At 44.8% G+C, this 18,283-nt stretch overlaps 1 protein-coding gene across 2 annotated transcripts in view; it reads right to left on the bottom strand.

Moving 5' to 3' along the window:
* Nucleotides 1-2,021: 2,021 nt before the first annotated feature.
* Nucleotides 2,022-18,283, bottom strand: part of RNF130 (ring finger protein 130) — a 49,772-nt gene continuing 33,510 nt past the window's right edge. Inside the window, exons 5-9 of one of the 2 annotated variants that reach the window (XM_054168722.1) lie at nucleotides 17,289-17,371; nucleotides 9,423-9,519; nucleotides 7,931-8,135; nucleotides 5,524-5,617; nucleotides 2,022-2,212 (exon numbers count right to left, since the gene is read on the bottom strand). In XM_054168722.1, the coding sequence (XP_054024697.1) occupies nucleotides 2,197-2,212; nucleotides 5,524-5,617; nucleotides 7,931-8,135; nucleotides 9,423-9,519; nucleotides 17,289-17,371 (495 nt within the window). In that variant the 3' untranslated portion in view covers nucleotides 2,022-2,196. The other variant, XM_054168723.1, reaches the window with a different exon arrangement.

The raw sequence follows: 18,283 nt of genomic DNA, 5'->3' as shown, positions 1-18,283 counted from the left end.
GTCCCTGGAACCAAGCTCTAGCCACATTCCTCTGGTTTTGGCTGCAAGGCACAGTGACCAACACGATTTTACCAGGAGTCAGTCCTCAGATGCAGTCTGTTTGGGGTTTTTTTCTTTCTCTTGGTAAGTCCAATGGGGTTTTCCAGTCTTTCAAAACACACTTACTGCTTTATTGATTGTTTTTGTGTTTCTTTCAAAATTTCACAAGGACACAGTGAAAAATAATTCTATTAAATGCACTGAAGCCATCATGCACTTCATTCCTCATTACAAAAGCTGCTCTCTCAGCTGAAGGCTGCCAGACAGATAAGAATTAAGAAACTATTTTAATGTAGGCTCTGGCTGGGTTCCTAAGTTCTGAAAGTGCCTATACATAAAAACAAACAAAATGAAATTAAATCCTCTGTTTCCCAGTACATAAAAAAAATTAATCCCACAGTAAAAATTGCTTCTCTGTCCATTTAATTAAATTAGCAAACATTAAGCTTCCGTCGTCTGCCTCGTGATACAAGAGCAACAAAACCCAACCTAAGGCAGAATAGGTTTTACCCTCTCTCCATTATGTTTTCCTTAGTGATTTGTTACCTTCATCTACTCATCTCATTAACCCAAGCATCAGCACTTTTGGCTGCCCATCAGATCTGCATGTTTTAACTGCCTGCTGTGAAATTACTCACACACTGCTTGCATAAGTAAACCTGTGTGGAACAGCCCGAGTGAGGACAGCGAGGAGATGTTTTCCCGCTGCCTCCTCACTGGTGAAAAAGCCATGGCAAGAAGGGACACGTTTGTGTTGAGCTCTACATTACAGCAAAGGCCATCATCCATCTTCCATGAGCTGAATTTGAACAAACTCCTGTCAATAATACAAAAGGACGCTCTGGGGATGATAGTGGAGGAAACCACCACATTTTCACTCAGTATTAGGAAGGACAAGTGGTTTAGAGTAACTTCACTTCTACCAGAAAGAAGGGTGGAATGAAAGCAAAAGACAGCAAAGGTTTACAATTTGTTTGTCAAGAGAACAGCGCTGAAAGCTTCAGCAATGCCCAACCTGAAGGTGAAAACCAGACTGCAGTCCTCCCCATGCAACACAGGAGTGTTACAGGAGGAGCAATGGAGAAAATCTTCTTACTTCAAATCAGTTCTCAGCTGGACTCAAGGTAAGACTGTTCTATACCAGAATGCTTGGCCCAGCTCTTTTCCCTGCCAAGCTGGTCTGGAGCAGTGGGTAACAATGCTCCTGTTCTCATTCCAGTGCGGGCTGGCACCATAAGAACGGCACCGAGCGAGATTTCCACTTGTTAGTGTGTGAGCCCCAAAATGAAAGAAGAACACAGATCTGCCAGGACAAAAAACGTTCAAAAGAAACAAAGAGCCTTATAACAGTCACAAAAGGCTGTAACACTTAAGTACTAACACAAACTCATCAAATCATAGAATGGCTTTGGCTGGAAGAGACCTCAGAAAGCATCTAATCCAACCTCCCTGCCAGAGGCAGGGATGCCTCCCAACTAGCCCAGGCTACTCAAGGCCCCATCCAAGCTGGCCTTGAGCACCTCCAGGGAGGGAGAATCCACAGCCTCTCTGGACAATCCATTCCAGAGTCTTGCCACCCTCATAGTGAAGAATTCTTCCTAAGATCTAATCTAAACCTATGCTGCTTCAATTTAAATCCATTTCCCCTTGTCCTGTCAGCGGACACTCTTGCCCACAATCCCACTCCAGCCTTCCTGTAGGTTCCCTTCAGGTCCTGGAAGGCAGTTATAAGGTCCCCCTGGAGTCTTCTCTTCTCTAGGCTGAACGATCCCAGTTCCCTTAGCCTATCCTCATAGCAGAGGTGTTCCAGCCCCTCTATCATCTTTGTGGCCCTCCTCTGGACTTGTTCCAACAGATCTGAGTCCCTCTTACGGTAGGGACACCGGAACTGGACGCAGCATTCGAGATCCAAGAAAAATGCTCACAGAGTAAGGTTTCATAATTAAAGTTGGGGTGGGTTTGGTGCTTGGGTTTGGTTTTTTTTTTTTTTAAATTTTATTATTATTTCTTCACTTTTTTCCTTAATACAAAGCTTTGGCATCAGCAAATTTTATGAAAAAATAGAATGTACTAAATAATTGCTTGTGCTGCATGATCGATAAATGATGCATAAAAATAGGTGTCTCTCTCCGAGGCGATCGGCCGGGAAGCGCTTCTTCAATACCATTCTGCTCTGGAGGGGCACGAGAGAAAGAGGGGGGGGGAAAAAAAGGAGAGAAAAATATGTAAGTTAATACTGACAGCACCAAAAACAAAGCAAGCAAGCAAACAAACAATCCTGCCAAGAGAAATGACTAACTATATACAAGGCCAGAGTATCATAGTATCATAGTATCAGTCAGGGTTGGATCAGGGTTGGAAGGGACCACAAGGATCATCTAGTTCCAACCCCCCTGCCACACTAGATCAGGCTGGCCAGAGCCTTGTCCAGCCTGGGCTTAAACACCTCCAGGGATGGGGCCTCAACCACCTCCCTGGACAACCCATTCCAGGGCATGGGGAAGAACTTCCTCCTCACGTCCAGCCTGAATCTCCCCACCTCCAGCTTCATTCCATTCCCCCTAGTCCTATCACTGCCTGACATCCTGAGCAGTCCCTCCCCAGCCTTCTTGTAGCCCCCTTCAGATACTGGAAGGCCACAATTAGGTCACCTCAGAGCCTTCTCTTCTCCAGACTGAACTGCCCCAACTCTTTCAGTCTGTCCTCATAGGAGAGGTGCTCCAGCCCTCTGATAAGGAGGTTCTACTCCTTACACCGCTCTTACAGGACCAACAGAAGAGACAGGACAGCCAGAGGTTGGAGGACTTTGCTAGACTTGTAAAGAAACTCCACCTGAAAACTCTCTCTAAGTGGTGCTGCTCAACATCTGGGCTTTCTGGACTTTAATGCACAGTTATAGAGCAATTTCTGACCGTTCTCTGTGAAGCAAAGCAAAATGTGCTCTTTTTTTGTTTTGTTCCTTATAACCACTACCTGAACAATTTGATAGCAGTAGTGCATCCATGGCCTGAGACCAAGAGAAAAGCAGCTGGTTCCTTATTTTCTTATCACCTAGGCAATGTTTACTTTTCTCAGGCTTATTTAAAAGTGGACATGTGCACATGGATATACACAAGGCACATACACAGTTGGTATATACAGTTAGTATATCCACATGACTCCAGAACTACAGCCTTAAATAAACAGATTTCAGATGCACAAATGACAGAGAAACAAAAAGATCAAGACCTGGTTTTAGGTGAGTTTCAATGCAGAGTATTTTGCACCTTTTACTTGCATCAGTGTATTATGTGGCCTCTTTCTTGCTGCTGTTGTTTTCTGCTTCCTGATTAAACACTACAATAACAAATACAGGCCATGCTACTACTGCTTTTCACATGGAGAACTGCATAAAAAGCAGGTACTGAGCAGACACCACAGTGAGAGGGACCTGCTGTGTTATTTGGAATGACACTCAACCCAGGAAATGCTTTGTGTGGCAGTGGGGAACATGAGGTGTCAACAAAACTATAAACCCAAGCACCAGTGTCATGCACACACATTTTATACTGTCTGAGGCAAACCTAGCAGCACTTGTGCAGGCTGCTTAGATCCCAAAGGATTCAGTCTAAAAGTCCTGGAGGTTAAAGGCTACAGCTAGGTGCCTCACTAGCCCAAATAAGTGATTTTTGACAGCTCTGGTTTCTGCACTTGCCAATTTCCTTATGTCTGCCTCAAAGCATACAGCAAGTGTATGCCTGCAGTTTCATTTCTGTCCCTGGGGAAAGCAGCTCTCCTCACATCAGCACACCCTTTGTTGCTACTAAGGGAACATCACTGTGAAAACACTTTGCTGGAGGCCCCAACTCTCTGCCAATGTGAAGAAGCTTGCTTGTCTTTCCAGTAAAAATAGACCCAGATCTCAAAAGACAACAAAAAGAAGAGTTGCAAGGGAAGGCAGAAATGCATCTGCTATCAGTGCCCACATCTGGATGATATTTCATGGGATACAGTTCCTTTGTCTTCTTCCTAATGATGTGGAAATGCCCAGAACTGCAGACACTCCTGTTTCACAACTTCTCTGGCTCCCTGCTTTCCCAAGCTAATTTCTGAGTGCAGAGAAACAATGTTCAGCTACAGCTATGTTAGCAAGCTGCTAGCTGACAGCTGCAATGTCAAGATTTTGACAGGTGGAAAAAAAGATTTAAAATCAGGAGACTTGATAGGGCTATTTGAAATACAAACCCTTTCTCTTCATTAAGCCCTGTGGGATTAGCATCTGAAAGGAGGAGGAAAGGAAGACTGGCAATTTAATAGTAATCAAAGATCCCTGATGAGCAAAAACCTCTAAGAACTTATTATGGTCCCCTCAAGATTAGCTTGAGACTGTCCAAAATTTTACACTGAGGACTATATTAGACATGTTCCCATCTTATTGAGGAGGACACCTTATGCTTTCCAGACAGCAACAGAAGTAAGAAAGGCACCTCTTTGTCACAAGAAAAAAATAGAAAAAGGAAAACCATGTTTATAAAGCTTCATTTCCACAGGCTGCTGCCTTTGAATCTCACCCCACTTTCAGTAGGAGATCAACACATCAATGGCAGCTTAGCTGCGTCAAGATGTGCAGATAAAGGTTTTGACACTCTCCCTCCTCACATGAATAAATGATGATTAAACAGATATCATGAGCCCAGCTGCTCCATACACCTAAGTGAAAATAGCTGGATGTACCCAGGTAATGTATCTGCAGAACAGATTTGTGTGTGCCCACACATAGGGCTACAAAAAAAAAGCCTGCAAGTTGTGTGCTTATCATTTCTTGTCCAGCCTGTCTGCAGGGAGGCACTGGGGGTGCATTAAAAAGGCAGAGAAGTCTTCAGGCACTCCTTTGACTGCAATTCTTAAGCATACTGGAATAAGAGGTGAGAAGACTGGGCTGCTCTCTTCACTTGAAAGGAGAAGCAGTAGTGTGTTCACTGTCTTCATCTCTCCCTCTCCCAAGAGCAAAAAAATGGTTTTCCATTCAAACACCTTTTCTCTTAGCTGAAAGTGTGCCAGCTAGGAATACAGATTCCCCCCTCCTCCCCTTTTTAGTATGAAGTCTGACTGCAAAATTGAGGTGAAAACTGTCAAAAAGCAACTGATGGTAGTAATCTTTGGCTCTGTCAGGTGAATTTGGAAGGTGGGGATTTGAACATGGCAGAAATCTAATGTTTACCTAGACTAGTGATCAAGGAATTAGTACAAATATTCTCTCTTTTCTCCATTCTTTGTCTCCATTTGATATGGAGATTTCTTCAGACAATCCAGCTAAAGTAAGAGGGGCTTTAGATGCTACCCTGGAACCTACTCATAACAGAGACACATGTAGAAGGGCAGAAAAGGAACCAGATCACTTGAAAACTGCATTTCCCCAGTCTCTAGTCCCTTGATAGTTGTTCCCAATATTGTCCAAGACACACACCCACCAGAAACAGATAGAAACATCTAACATTTACTTACTCATTAGCATTCAAGCTAGCTGTGGCTTTGATGATCATGTAGCAGAGTGTAAGGGCACTGAGGAGGCCAAAACTGGCAATAATAAACCATTCTTCTGTTGACAAAGGAAAGGGAGGAAATCACTCGTGGGAGAAGGCTTATGTCAAAGCGATGCCAATATTTCCCTCAAACACCACTGGCGGAAGGCAAGAGGCTTCTAAGCCATGACTGGCACCAGGAGGTGAAGCAGAAGGAGGTTAGCCACAGAGTTACTGACTGGAGAAGGCTAGCAAAGAAGAAGCGGAGAGAGGTGTGGAAAACAAGCATGGCACAACAATATTTCCTGGCTGAGCCCAAAGGTTAGTGATAAAGGAGAATTACTTAATGTAAAGTGAAATGCAGGAACAAGGGAAAATGTAATGAAAACTCTGTCCACCCCCAAGTCAGCAAGAAGATTTGTCAGGGTTGGTTTAGATATGCTGAGATGAGACTCTTCACATGTTTGGCACACTCAATGCTTTCACACTTAGCTTGTGTCTTCACCCCCTCCCTCCCTCCCATCCTCCCTCTCTCCCTCATAAATGCTACAGTGCTACTTTAAAAACAACCCCAAAACCAGGACAGCTTTGTTCAGCAGTAAAACACAAGCAGAGTTTTCCGTTTCACAACAGGAACACAGCATGGAAAAATCATTTCACCATCAGTGTACATATAGAGACATGAAAAAACCCACAAAGAGTAGTATCAAGAAGGCTATAAAAGAATGTTCACTATTCCAAGTTCTCCCCTCTCAAGATCAGTTTGGCACACAGTAACAGTTTGGAACACAAACACTTTGGTTGAATATAGCTTTTGGTGTAACTGTCATGCAGCAAAGAATGCATGTGTCATCCAGAAAGACTAAACATTGGAACAGCCTTTTCTAAAGCTTTGTTTTATCAACATTGTCAGAAAGAACTGTTGCTGATTATTTCTTGGTTTACCCTGCTGATTGTTTCTTGTTTTACCCTGCTGATTGTTTCTTGTTTTACCCTGTCAGCCCATCTGTGCAAGAGCAGCACTACAGTTGGGGACAGTGAAAATACCTTCAGTAGAAGCAACTAGTGAAAAACCTCAGTTAAACTGGAGAGCTTTCCCACCCAGGACAGGGAAAGCAGCACACCAACAGGTCTGCTCCCTGCTCAACAGAGCTGAATGCAAGATGAATCAGGTGTCGAACACTGCCAGGACAAAGTGGCTTACTGGCTTGGTAAAGAACCTAGATTTTGTGTGTGGATTTTTCCTTCTCAACACCATTTTTTTTGGATATGGACTATGTGTTTCATAAAATGAGTTTGGTTTTTTTTTTAAGTAAGACATTTACTTTGCTACAGCAGCTAAAGAAATGCTCTAAGGGGCTGCATCAATTACAGCTACATACATCAGTGGCAAAGTGTCACTACTGCCAAAATCTAGATCACAGATGCACATAAGCAAAACACAAGGAGAAAGTAAAGTCTGTTGTGCTGCATGGACTCTGTTTTTGCAGTTCAGCCAGAAAAACAACCATTCATGCATCGATTTGAGACTGTACAGCACATGGAAAAATGATGCAGTTCCACACATATTGTATTCACTGTAGCATAACCCTAGGTAAAAGCCAGCGAGTGGAAATTTCTCATGTTGCTCTTATGGATGAGAGCTTGCAAACAGTGCAGCAGGAGCAGTTTTCTGACATCATAAAACACTTGGACAGTACTCAAATGTGGCTCATCAAACACTTCTCTGAGTTCACAATTTTTGTAAGAAAACCCATCTGCTTAGAAGTGTCAGAATCCCAGCAGTGATGTTCCCAGGGGACAAACATGTCTGCAGAAATAGTCATCAGCTAAAATATTTGTATACATTATTGCATGTGAAGTATTCTGAAAAGGTAAATCACAGCATCACAGAATCACCCAGGTTGGAAGGGACCTCCATAGGTCATCTAATCCAACCCCCTGTGCAGTGAGCAGGGACATCCTCACCTAGATCAGGTCACTCAGAGCCCTCTTGAGCCTCACCTTGAATATGCCCAGGGATGAGGCCTCAACCACATCTCTGGGCTCAACCACCCTCATTGTAAAGAACTTTTTCCTAACATCCAGTCATGGTTTCTCCATGGTCACCAAATTCAAGAGGGTGATATTGCTGCCATTTTAGTTCATCCAGTGTTCTTTGCAGGCAGAACTAAATGGCTATACCATTAACAAGGGAGGTGCTGGCACAGTCACACCCAAGAGTCACCCATTCCAACAGGGAGCGTGCGCCTCTTGCAGAGACACTGAGGTCACCTTTGTCCCTCGCAGAGAGATCTTTTACCACAGCCCTGCAGCACAGAGCTAGAGCAGAGCAAGTGCCACATACCAGAGAAACCACAGAACGGAACTGGAAGCCAAAGCAAACTTACTTGTGACAGCAATGTTGATCTCCCCTGACCTTGGCGTCAGCTCTCCGTCCTGGGGCAGCTGTGACATCCCGGAGGTGCGCAGGGGCTCCAGGCTGAGGGAGCTGTCGGTGGCGAAGTCGCCGAGTGCCGAGCGCCTGCTGGCTGGCTGGCCCCTGGTCAGCCTTTCCATGTCAAAGGCTACGTTATCTGTACAGGGCACGTTGGGCTGGGGGGGCAAAGAGGGCAATTTCACATCACAGTGGTGAATGTTCTACAAGGAGCAAACCTAGAACTTGAGTGAACTTCATACAAGCTTTGCTCAGCCACCCTGGCTGTCCTCAGGCCACATGGGAGAGAAACAAGTGGCTCCTACAGCCCACCTTAGAGAGGTGGAGGAAGCAGCAGAAAATAGGATTAAGATTGAAAAAGGGACTCAAACATGCTTCTGTCATAGCCTATGCATGCATAGCTTACCACTATGAGCAGTGATGCCATGCATCAAATTCCACTGCATCCTCCTCTAAAAGATATGCTACTACTGCAATGCTACTATGCCACCATCCAGATATCCTACTAATTGCAAATAAAAGCTCCCCACAACACAGCCACAATTGCTTCTTAGCAAATGTGCAAATTTGCAACTGACACAGCTGAAAATGGAGACCTGACTATCCTCACTGGCTGCTTTAGACAGGATCTTCATATATTCCTCTCCTTCCTTGCTGCTTCTGAAAACAGCATCGCTCCTGCTTTTCACTCATGCAAAGAACCTCATTGAGGTTCTTCACCTCTATCCCCTTTGTGAATAAAAGCAGTCCCCAGAGATCATCCTATAAGCCCTGATCTGCTTGAGGAAAAAACCTCACTGGCCTCAGCTAGGGCATGGTTTTTGATGTGTACAAACATTAAACAAAGGGAAGCGTGTTTATGGGAGAGCACAAGAAGAGTCAATTTAACACAGAAGGGTTGTGTTGACAGAAACTGACAAAAGGGAAGATTCTGGACAACCTGGTAGACTTGCAGGAGAGAAGAGATTGTTATAAATGCGAATAGAATAGAATAGACCAGACCAGACCAGACCAGGTTGGAAGAGACTTTCAAGATCATCATGTCCAACCCATCATCCAATACCATCTAATCAACTAACCCATGGCATCAAGCACCCCATCAAGTCTCCTCTTAAACACCTCCAGTGATGGTGACTCCACCATCTCCCTGGGCAGCACATTCCAATGGCAAATCACTCTATGAAGAATTTCTTCCTAACATGCAGTCTGAGCCTCCCCTGGTGCAGCTTGTAACAATATATCCTCAATGAGCAACCAGGGAAATGGATAGCAAACCCAAATGAGCTTTATCAGCAGCACTGAAATTGGTAAAAAAAACCCCAAACCCAACTAAACACTTTCTGAGTAAGGGTACTGGAACATCCCTCCCCTTTTCTCCCTTACAATTACTCTTCCTGTTCTGGGTTGTAGGTGTGGGACAAAGAGCTGACAGCAGTGCAACTTACCACAATCCCCAGTGCCTTCAAAATGTTCAGTTTGCACATTGGACACGTGCAGTGCTCACTAAGCCATGGATCCACGCAGGCTTTGTGGAACACGTGCCTGGAAGGACACACAAGGCACAGAGCTCATCAGCAAACAATGCTACTGTACACAATGAAAACTACTTCAACATCAGCTTGAGATAGTGCCTTTTATTTTTGTTTGTCCATGAAGCCAGCAGAACAAACTGCTAGAGTTCTGTGCTGACTGCAATATGGGAAACTAAAAAAATAATAAAGATTAATAAATAATAGGAGTTCAAGGGGAGATTGGACGTGGCACTTGGTGCCATGGTCTAGTCGTGAGGTCTGTCGAGACAGGTTGGACTCGATGATCCTTGGGGTCTCTTCCAACCTTAGTTGTAGTGTGATACTGTGATAAATAGCATCATGGTATCAGTCAGGGTTGGAAGGGACCACAAGGATCATCTAGTTCCAACCCCCCTGCCATGGGCAGGGACACCTCACACTAGATCAGGCTGGCCAGAGCCTCATCCAGCCTGGGCTTAAACACCTCCAGGGATGGGGCCTCAACCACCTCCCTGGACAACCCATTCCAGGGCTTCACCACTCTCATGGGGGAGAACTTCCTCCTCACATCCAGCCTGAATCTCCCCACCTCCAGCTTCATTCCATTCCCCCTAGTCCTATCACTACCTGAGATCCTGAGAAGTCCCTCCCCAGCCTTCTTGTAGCCCCCTTCAGATACTGGAAGGCCACAATTAGGTCACCTCAGAGCCTTCTCTTTTCCAGACTGAACAGCCCCAACTCCTTCAGTCTGTCCTCATAGGAGAGGTGCTCCAGCCCTCTGCTCCTCCTCGTGGCCCTTCTCTGGACACCTTCCAGCACCTCCAGATCCCTCTTGTAATAGGGGCTCCAGAACTGGAGGCAGTACTCCAGGTGGGGTCTCACCAGAGCTGAGTAGAGGGGGAGAGTCACCTCCCTTGACCTGCTGGCCACACTTCTCTTGCTGCAGCCCAGGATCTGGTTGGCTTTCCGGGCTGCAAGTGCACACTGAGAGCTCCTGTTGAGCTTCTCCTCCCCCAGCACCCCCAAGTCTCTCTCCTCAGGGCTGCTTTCCAGCCAGCCCCTGCCCAAATACTCAAAGCTTCTTTGTTGTTGCTAGCCTTCACTAATATTTCAACTAGAAACACTTAAAAAGGAGATTATTTTTCTTACTGTGGATACAGGTATGCATATGGGCAGGGTGACAAAGCCCCCAGCATAACCTTGTGTTAAGTCTTGCCTCAATGTCTGTGTAGAACCTGGCCACAAATTGGGTAGGAAAAGCACAGATCCAGCAGCAGCCAATTTAATTCACAAGTCAGTACAACCAACTCAAACACACTTATGCTGGAATTCAAAAAGGCTTTTAGAATTATCACATCCAAATGAAAATGATAAAGGCTTTCCTACAATCAGTATTTCTGGAGGCCAGGAAGGGAAATAATATCGTGCCCATTGTGTGATGGTCTTGAAAAGAAGAAAAAAGAATCTTTCAAAGATTAAAAAAAAGGCCAACTGGACTTCTACCTGTACTGCAGAGAAGTCTGCAGCAGAGCACAGTCTGAACTGCCACCTACGTTGCAGGCAAGTCCTAGTCACATACATGAATATAAAGGTAACAGTGTTGGGAGTGATATCAACCAGTATCAGAAGGAAGGGCTAGGCAGAGACCAAAACAATGCATCTAAATTAAGGGTACTAAAGGAAATGTCATCTTGGCTTTTCACAAAGGGAAAGGACTTTTCTGAGGCTATTCATGGCAGAAATGGGTATCACCAGACTCTCTACACAGTGCAGCTTTAGCAAATAGTCATCACTATGGTAAGAACCCTGATCTTTTATTTCCAGTAGCCCTGACTGTGGAGCCAAAAGCCAGGAGGAGCAGGCACACCTGAGCACGGCAGACTGGCCATCACCACACGGATCAGCAATTACAAGGGCTGCTTAGCCAGCAAAGAGCTGTGCTCTGAAACCAGCAGGTGAAGGGGCAGTGGCAGAACAGGGAGTTCTTGCCATCTATTTGAGGCATCAGCACAGTCTGCAAGAGGCCACGTGTGCCCCCAGGGCAGCATGAAGTTGAGAGATGCTCTGCCCCCTCCTTCCCCAGGTTATGCATGCTGCTTTGTGCCTCAGGAAGCTCTTTGTGGGCCCTGGGACTTCTTTGCTCCCTAGCCCTTAAAACCTTGGATCAAATGAGGCACATTACCAGACAGCTCCCTTTTAAAACTCTGCAGAGCAAACCAAGAGAAGGGCCTCCTGAAATTGTTAACAAACATGGAAAAGGCCAGCATGTACTGAGTTTTGTCTGGGGCTGCCCAGGCTGATGGAGGGGCTGAAGTCTATCAAGATATATCAAGCACATAATTAGGATCCAGTCAGCTACATCCTACTATATCAGCTATACATCCTACTTGAACCAACTCAAGATGCATAGTTACAGAATATAATACAGCCAGCAGAAGAGGGATGTGGAGCAAAAGGAATTTGCTTATCTCCATCCCAGCTACTGCAAGAATTCAAACCTACAGAGAATCTCAGCCTGTGTCCTGTAGCAAAACAGGATATGTGCAGTGCTCACTGCTTGAGTAACGGCACAAAATGCAGCCTCCTGATGTTATTAGGTCTTAATGCCTTCCCCTTATTACTCACAAAACAACAGCAAACAATGTTTAGGAATCCTGAGCGACAGAAAATGGGCTGAAATCCTCTGCAACACAGAGAGATGCTATTTTTCTCTGTTAGCCAGACCGTGGCTTTTATTTGCTCATGTTTCCTTTTAAGTCTCCAAAGCCTGGGGGTTTTTGGGTATTTTTTAGAGAAGGACAAACCTGAAAATCTAATGTTTTGGGAAACTGCAGACAAGAAGACTCCAGAGAAGCATGAAAAGAGCTTTGATATATCGTTATCGGCTAATCAGTGCTGCAGAAGCACTCAGATCAACTCAAGCAGGCGACTGATAGGGATGCCAACATGCACCCACTAAATATTATGGCTGATTTTAAAGAGTCATTAGCACTTTGATAGAGTCCAAATGCACCAGAACAGCTCCAACTATTTTTGTGACCTCTTCATTCTTTGCTTTTAGCTCACAAACCTTCAAGGATGTTTATTAATGTGCTTCAAAAAAAGTGCAGTTCTCCAAAGGCTATTTATTGATTTAGATCAGCATGGCTCTGCCTCCTGCTTATGCAGTTTGTCTGCTCCTTAAAAAGCTTGCTGATAACCATCACTGGGGCTTTGGCTGATTCCTCTGCTTGCAAGAGTTAAAAAGCAGTTGTCCAGGCAAGGAAGACAGTGAACACAGGAAGGATTTCAAACATTCAGTCTGACAAAGTAAGCCCTCGCCTTTTCTGCTACCTTAAACCTTCTCCATCTTCATACTTCTGTCACTTGGTTCTCCCCAAGACCATAAATCTGAAGAGTTCCAAGCAAGTTGCTGTAGGTCACGGCAGTTGATGATGTTCCCCCAGGAGCCACACACCAGGGAGTCAGATGTGACACAGCTTTTGCTGCTTCTCCAGCCTCAGGGCTGGAGACAGCACAGCCAGCAGCCAGGCTGGTAGCACTGAAGGAGTCTCCCATGCAGGCATAACTCCAAACTGGTGACCTGCAGGTATTTTTCCACTCAGTCAGCATACCCAAGCCAGGTGCCCTCCAGCTTGTAATAAACATCATAAAACTCACTCTGTTATACAGCTGAGCTTCCTTGCAGCATTTTACACAGAACAACTGAGTTAGAAATCTCCTTTGGTGGTGTGGTATCTCCAAATTCACATGTCACACAAAGAGAAGGGTTTGAATCAGTTTGGAAGTGCTATTTCCCAACAGCTCTACTACACTGCCCTGCTTAGTGCAGCATCCCACTGAAGGCACCTGATCAATGTGCTGCTGCAGGAGGCAGCTGCATCCCTTGTCCTGAGGTACAAACCCCCCCAGCCAGGCCCACAAGCAGCACACAGCTCCTTGCTGCCCTGCTGCAGGCAGCCCATTGCAGCCAGTGTGGGTGAGGAGGGATGCCTGGCCTGCTGTGGTGGGGAGGAAGGCCCCATGTCCCCTCCCAGCAGGCAGGCAATGCCAGGGGAGGACAGGTCAGTGCTTACAGCAGATATGTAGTGTTGCTGGGGGGAAAGAGAGACTGTCCTGGCAAGCAGGTAGCACAGAAAATGGGGGTTGTGCAGAGGCACTGCAGTAAGCAGAAAGGATGGCATTGAGATATTGTGGTAATTTGCTGCTAACAGAAAAAAAAGAGCAGCCATGTGCAGCAGCACAGGGTCAGAAGTGAAAACCTGGCTTAGTCACTTCCCCCTTCTTGCTCAGGACAGGTATTAGTAAGGATTTGGCTCAAAAGCCATTTATTTGAATATATTCCCTACTCCTTTAATTCTCTTCCTTCCCTGTAAATTCCTTCTTTCCCAGGCCACCTTTCTGCCCTTTCCCGTGTCCTTCTCTCTGCTTTCCTGACCTGTCATTTCGCTCTCCCCATCTCTTATCTCTCTCTAGTCCTTCACACTACCCTCTCCTGATCACTTTTCACCTACAGCCTGCTCATCATCTAGATGCAGAGGTGTGATGGCAGTGTATCTGAAAAGAAAATCGTCCATGAGATTTGTCTCTTGCTAGAATCCTCCTGAGGTTTGCTTACTCATTTTCAACTTATATTATGATATTCACAAATGCCAGAGATGCTCCTCAGGCTTGTAAGCCTAAGCCAGATGGCTGCCTTACCCCTCTGACACCAACAGCTCTAGGTATGTCCATAGGCTGCCTGGTACTGAAAGCATTTCTCCCTGAAGCACAAATGAATCAGAGAAATTCAACTGCATGAATTCATAGAATGGTTTGGGCTGGAAGAGACCTTGAAGATTATCTAGTTCCAACCCCCCCTGGCATTGACAGGGACACTTCTGCACCCATGACAGATGAAAAAGAGAGAAATCATCAAAACTTGCTAATATTTATACATTTCATTCTCTTTCTGGCCCACTGGTGAACACACCTGGGATGCCCTGGTAAGGTGAAGGAGACAGCAATGGAACTTTTTGAGGTTTTCCCATCAATTCCCTGGAAAGTTTGCACTAAAACTAGAATTTGATCCCAAGTTTTCTACTCCTTGAGAGCCTTTTATGGATTTAAAGGTGTCAGGCTCATAGTCTGTATCAGGACAACTGCAAACCCAGCCCTTCCAGAATGACTTCATGAAAATCAAGTCAGCCACATCAGTTTGCTGACTGAAGGGACATGTTTGCAATCATTTCCATTTTAGTTTGTTTTTGAATTTGCCACCTGTCACAAAAACTGCACACCACACATGGTGTTTCACAACCCAATTTCAACTGCAGCTTCCTCAGCTGCTGGTAGGTTTTGCCTGCTGTGTGTCTGCCCAGACCAGGCTCCTCTCTGCTGAGGTACAGAGTGACAGGCCATACTTAACTGCAGAGAACAACTGTGGTACCCAAGGCAAATGTTACTTTTAAATTGATGAAAGCAGCAAGGGTGTTGTATGCCAGTGATTCCTACTGTCTAATGATTAGAGCTTCCTCAACAGGCACAGTAAGAAGAACGTCCAGCCTTTTATTTGCTTCCTCTTGGTTGAGCCATTTTCTCCATGGTTTTCTTGCAATTTGTTTTCTCTTCTGGCTTAGAGATGCTTTTGTAGTTGGCTGGGTTGTTTTTTCCTGTGTGCTGTTGTGTTTTGTTTGGGTTTTTTTTTACTAACTTTGCATGTTGCACTAAGTAAGAGGTTGAATTATCACAAACTAAAAAGGGATTAAACCTCCAAAACGAGAGCATCTCAAATGCTGAAGACTGAAAAGTCTTACATGCAATCTAAAATGCATTGGGCTCATCTCCTCAGTTCCTGGTTAGCTCTTCATCTACAAAGATAAAGTGTCTTGTAGAAAGCAAGCAGCTCAATGTTTCCACCTAGACAAGATGGGTTTACACTCAACTCAAAGTTTAGCTGCAGCTGATGAAAAGAGATTCAAAAAAGAGAAGTAGAAAGTGAACATAAAAGTTATCACACAGCCTTGGGCAGGACTGTCATCTGAGCTGCCACTGACCTGATATTCTTGTGAAAAGCAGAACACAAAAGGACCTGCACAAGAGCCCTGGGATCTCCTTCACATGGAGGGCTGTGCTAGGGGAGGTTGTGCCAAGATAGCAGCCAGGTGCACCTTCCTCCAGCAACCTGAAGCAGCTCTAACCATCCCTGAGAGCAGGAAGCTTCCTGCCTGCAGCTCTCCAAAGGCTTTTTAAATGATTTTGGTTTTTTAATGAAAAAAAATTCCTAAATGATTGTGTTGGTTAAATGGTCTGCATTGCATCTGCTGACACTAGCAACGTGTTCTTTGCTTGGATAAGGGCAGTTTTAGCTAAGGAATTGAACTTTTAGCCCCTATTCTGCCTTCTGCTTAGTGGGGGAAGATGCATTTCTACCAGAAGACTCATCCTCTCTTTGTTGGCAAGGATCCCCATCTGACCTCTTAAGTATGAAGACAAAGGCACAGAGGGGTGGGACATGTCAGCCTCCATTCCACATCTTCAAGCCTCATATACCAACCTGAACTACACCAGTGAGGCTTTCTTAAGAGGTAGTTTATCAAACAACCACCTTAGCAGTTCAGAACTGGTAAGCAGCTCCCAGAAATTTCTCCTCTTATTTCCAGATGAGCTTCTATACAACAAATGCACACACATTTTAGTCAGCAAGATCTCAAATAATACTCTTTTCCATTTATGATGACAGGAATTGATTATGTATTAGAAGAAAAAATATCCCAGCTATTCAGAACAGCCTGCAGGAGGATTTGGAAGCCCAATAATGAGCTCTCAAGTGCTGCTGGTGCATGACTGAAGATCAACCCCAACACCATTACTTTGTTGCTTCATGCAGAAGTGGCTCTTGGCTGCATGTATAAAACATAACTCACGTGTGAGCTTTGTGTCTGCAGATGAGGAGAAAGTTTGCATTTCAGAATACAAGGGAAAGGTGTCCTCAGCAATGTCTAAGGCTATCAAAATGAACTGATTCATCAAAACCAAATCACCTGGTGAAAAATTACTTAAAAGCACCTCTCAACCCCCCAGAAACAGCTCAACAATGGAAGTGGAATGGAAACAAGCTGAAAACCTGTAAACATCAAGAGAATGACATAAAACCGGGAGGAAGTTGTTACATTTTAGGCATCAATGCAGAATATCCATGTTGTAGGCTAAGGATTAATTGTGAAACTATAGAGATAAAAGTCCTCCAGGGGGCTGGAGAGTCCCAGAGGGAGGCACAGGATATTATAACTTGTTATTCTGTTTCCTTTTCCAGCAAGTATGAATCTTCAGGCACAAGCCAAGAATACACCACACTGGAGAGACCAAAGACAGATAATAGCACAGTGCTGGTGGATGTCAGAGGAGGTGTGAAGGTTGGACAGACTGCACTTCTGTTTCCTTGCTGATTCACAAACCAGCAGCCAATGTGCACAATGCTGCAGCTGTATCTGGTTTATGTTTAATTCTTTTGTGTCTGCCTAGTATTTAAGTCCTTGAATGTGCATCACACCCACCCCTTACAGTCTTAACAGCTCCACTGCTGACATGCCCAACCTGCCTATCTTCAAGATCTAACTCTTTTGTTTAATCTCTACTGTCATTAAGTGCCAGCATCCACCTTCACACCTTCTGGTATCATAGTCTAAAGAGGCTGTATTAAGACTGGAAGCATCTAACAAAAGTCTCTGTAAATTACAACACAGGAATCACATGAAATGAAGCAATGGAACACAAAGGGGAAAAAAACAGTTGCCCCACAAAGCAACTTTGTTGGCTTACTTGCACGGTAAAATGCGAACGACATCGTTCTGCTTGTAACTCTCAATGCAGACAGCACAATGATCAAAGTCTGGGTCTGTTTCCTAAAATGAAGAGAATGACAATTCAAGTCAAGAGTTGTGGCCATGACAAATGTAAAAGTAGCTGCGAGTACTGCAGGGACTGCATTGTGCCGAGGGGCTGGTTCAAACCCGATGCCTGGGTTACCACATGCCAAGGCCACGCCAAGTACCTCACACATACAAATCCCTCCCCTCATTTGGAGCTGGCAAATGATCATTTGCAACAGAAGCTAATTCTAATATTCAGCTGAATCACTAGAAAATGGTGTGGTCATTTTCCTAGAGGCTTTATTTCAGCTTAGAGCTAAATTTTTGGTTGTATTCAGAGTCATTTGGGTTTGGTTAAGGTTTTTTTCCCCCTCCTTTTTTTTTTTTCAGAAGAATAATTCTGGAATTCCCTTTCACAGCCCAAACTAGCAAGACTGACTGACTTCAGAGCAGTCCCATATCTCTGTCTGCTGCTTATTTGCAGAATTACCATCATCCTTACCCAGCCATGAAGATGAGGATCACAGACTGGCTCCTCCCTCTTTTCTGGGTTTTCCAGAGGTTATGGTTTTGATTTAATATATATATATATATTTTTTTAACATGAGAATTTAAAATCTCTAATGAAAATGGGTTGACTACATCTGGATGTAGATACAGCATCACCAAAATATATTTTATGGGGGGAGGGGAGGGTGTAACACAAACCAGACTCTTAGTTCTTTATTCTTTTTGATGCCAGCAAGCTACTAGCAAGACACTGAGACAGGAACCCCAGCAAGACAATAGCCACTCCCTGGTCAGCACCAGCCAGTGCTGCATGCAGAGAATCCTGATGGGCTGCTCTGATGAAGGACAGGTTTTCCTCTTCTCTCTGTTCACCTGTGTGTGTGCATCTCATGCTGTCTGTACTGCAGCCCACACGGCACTTGCCAGTTTTGGCTT

This window comes from Dryobates pubescens, chromosome 16, assembly GCF_014839835.1.
Source record: "Dryobates pubescens isolate bDryPub1 chromosome 16, bDryPub1.pri, whole genome shotgun sequence".
NCBI lineage: Eukaryota > Metazoa > Chordata > Aves > Piciformes > Picidae > Dryobates > Dryobates pubescens.
Note: the sequence above shows the minus strand (reverse complement) of the source record. Positions and strands in the feature narration are given on the sequence as shown.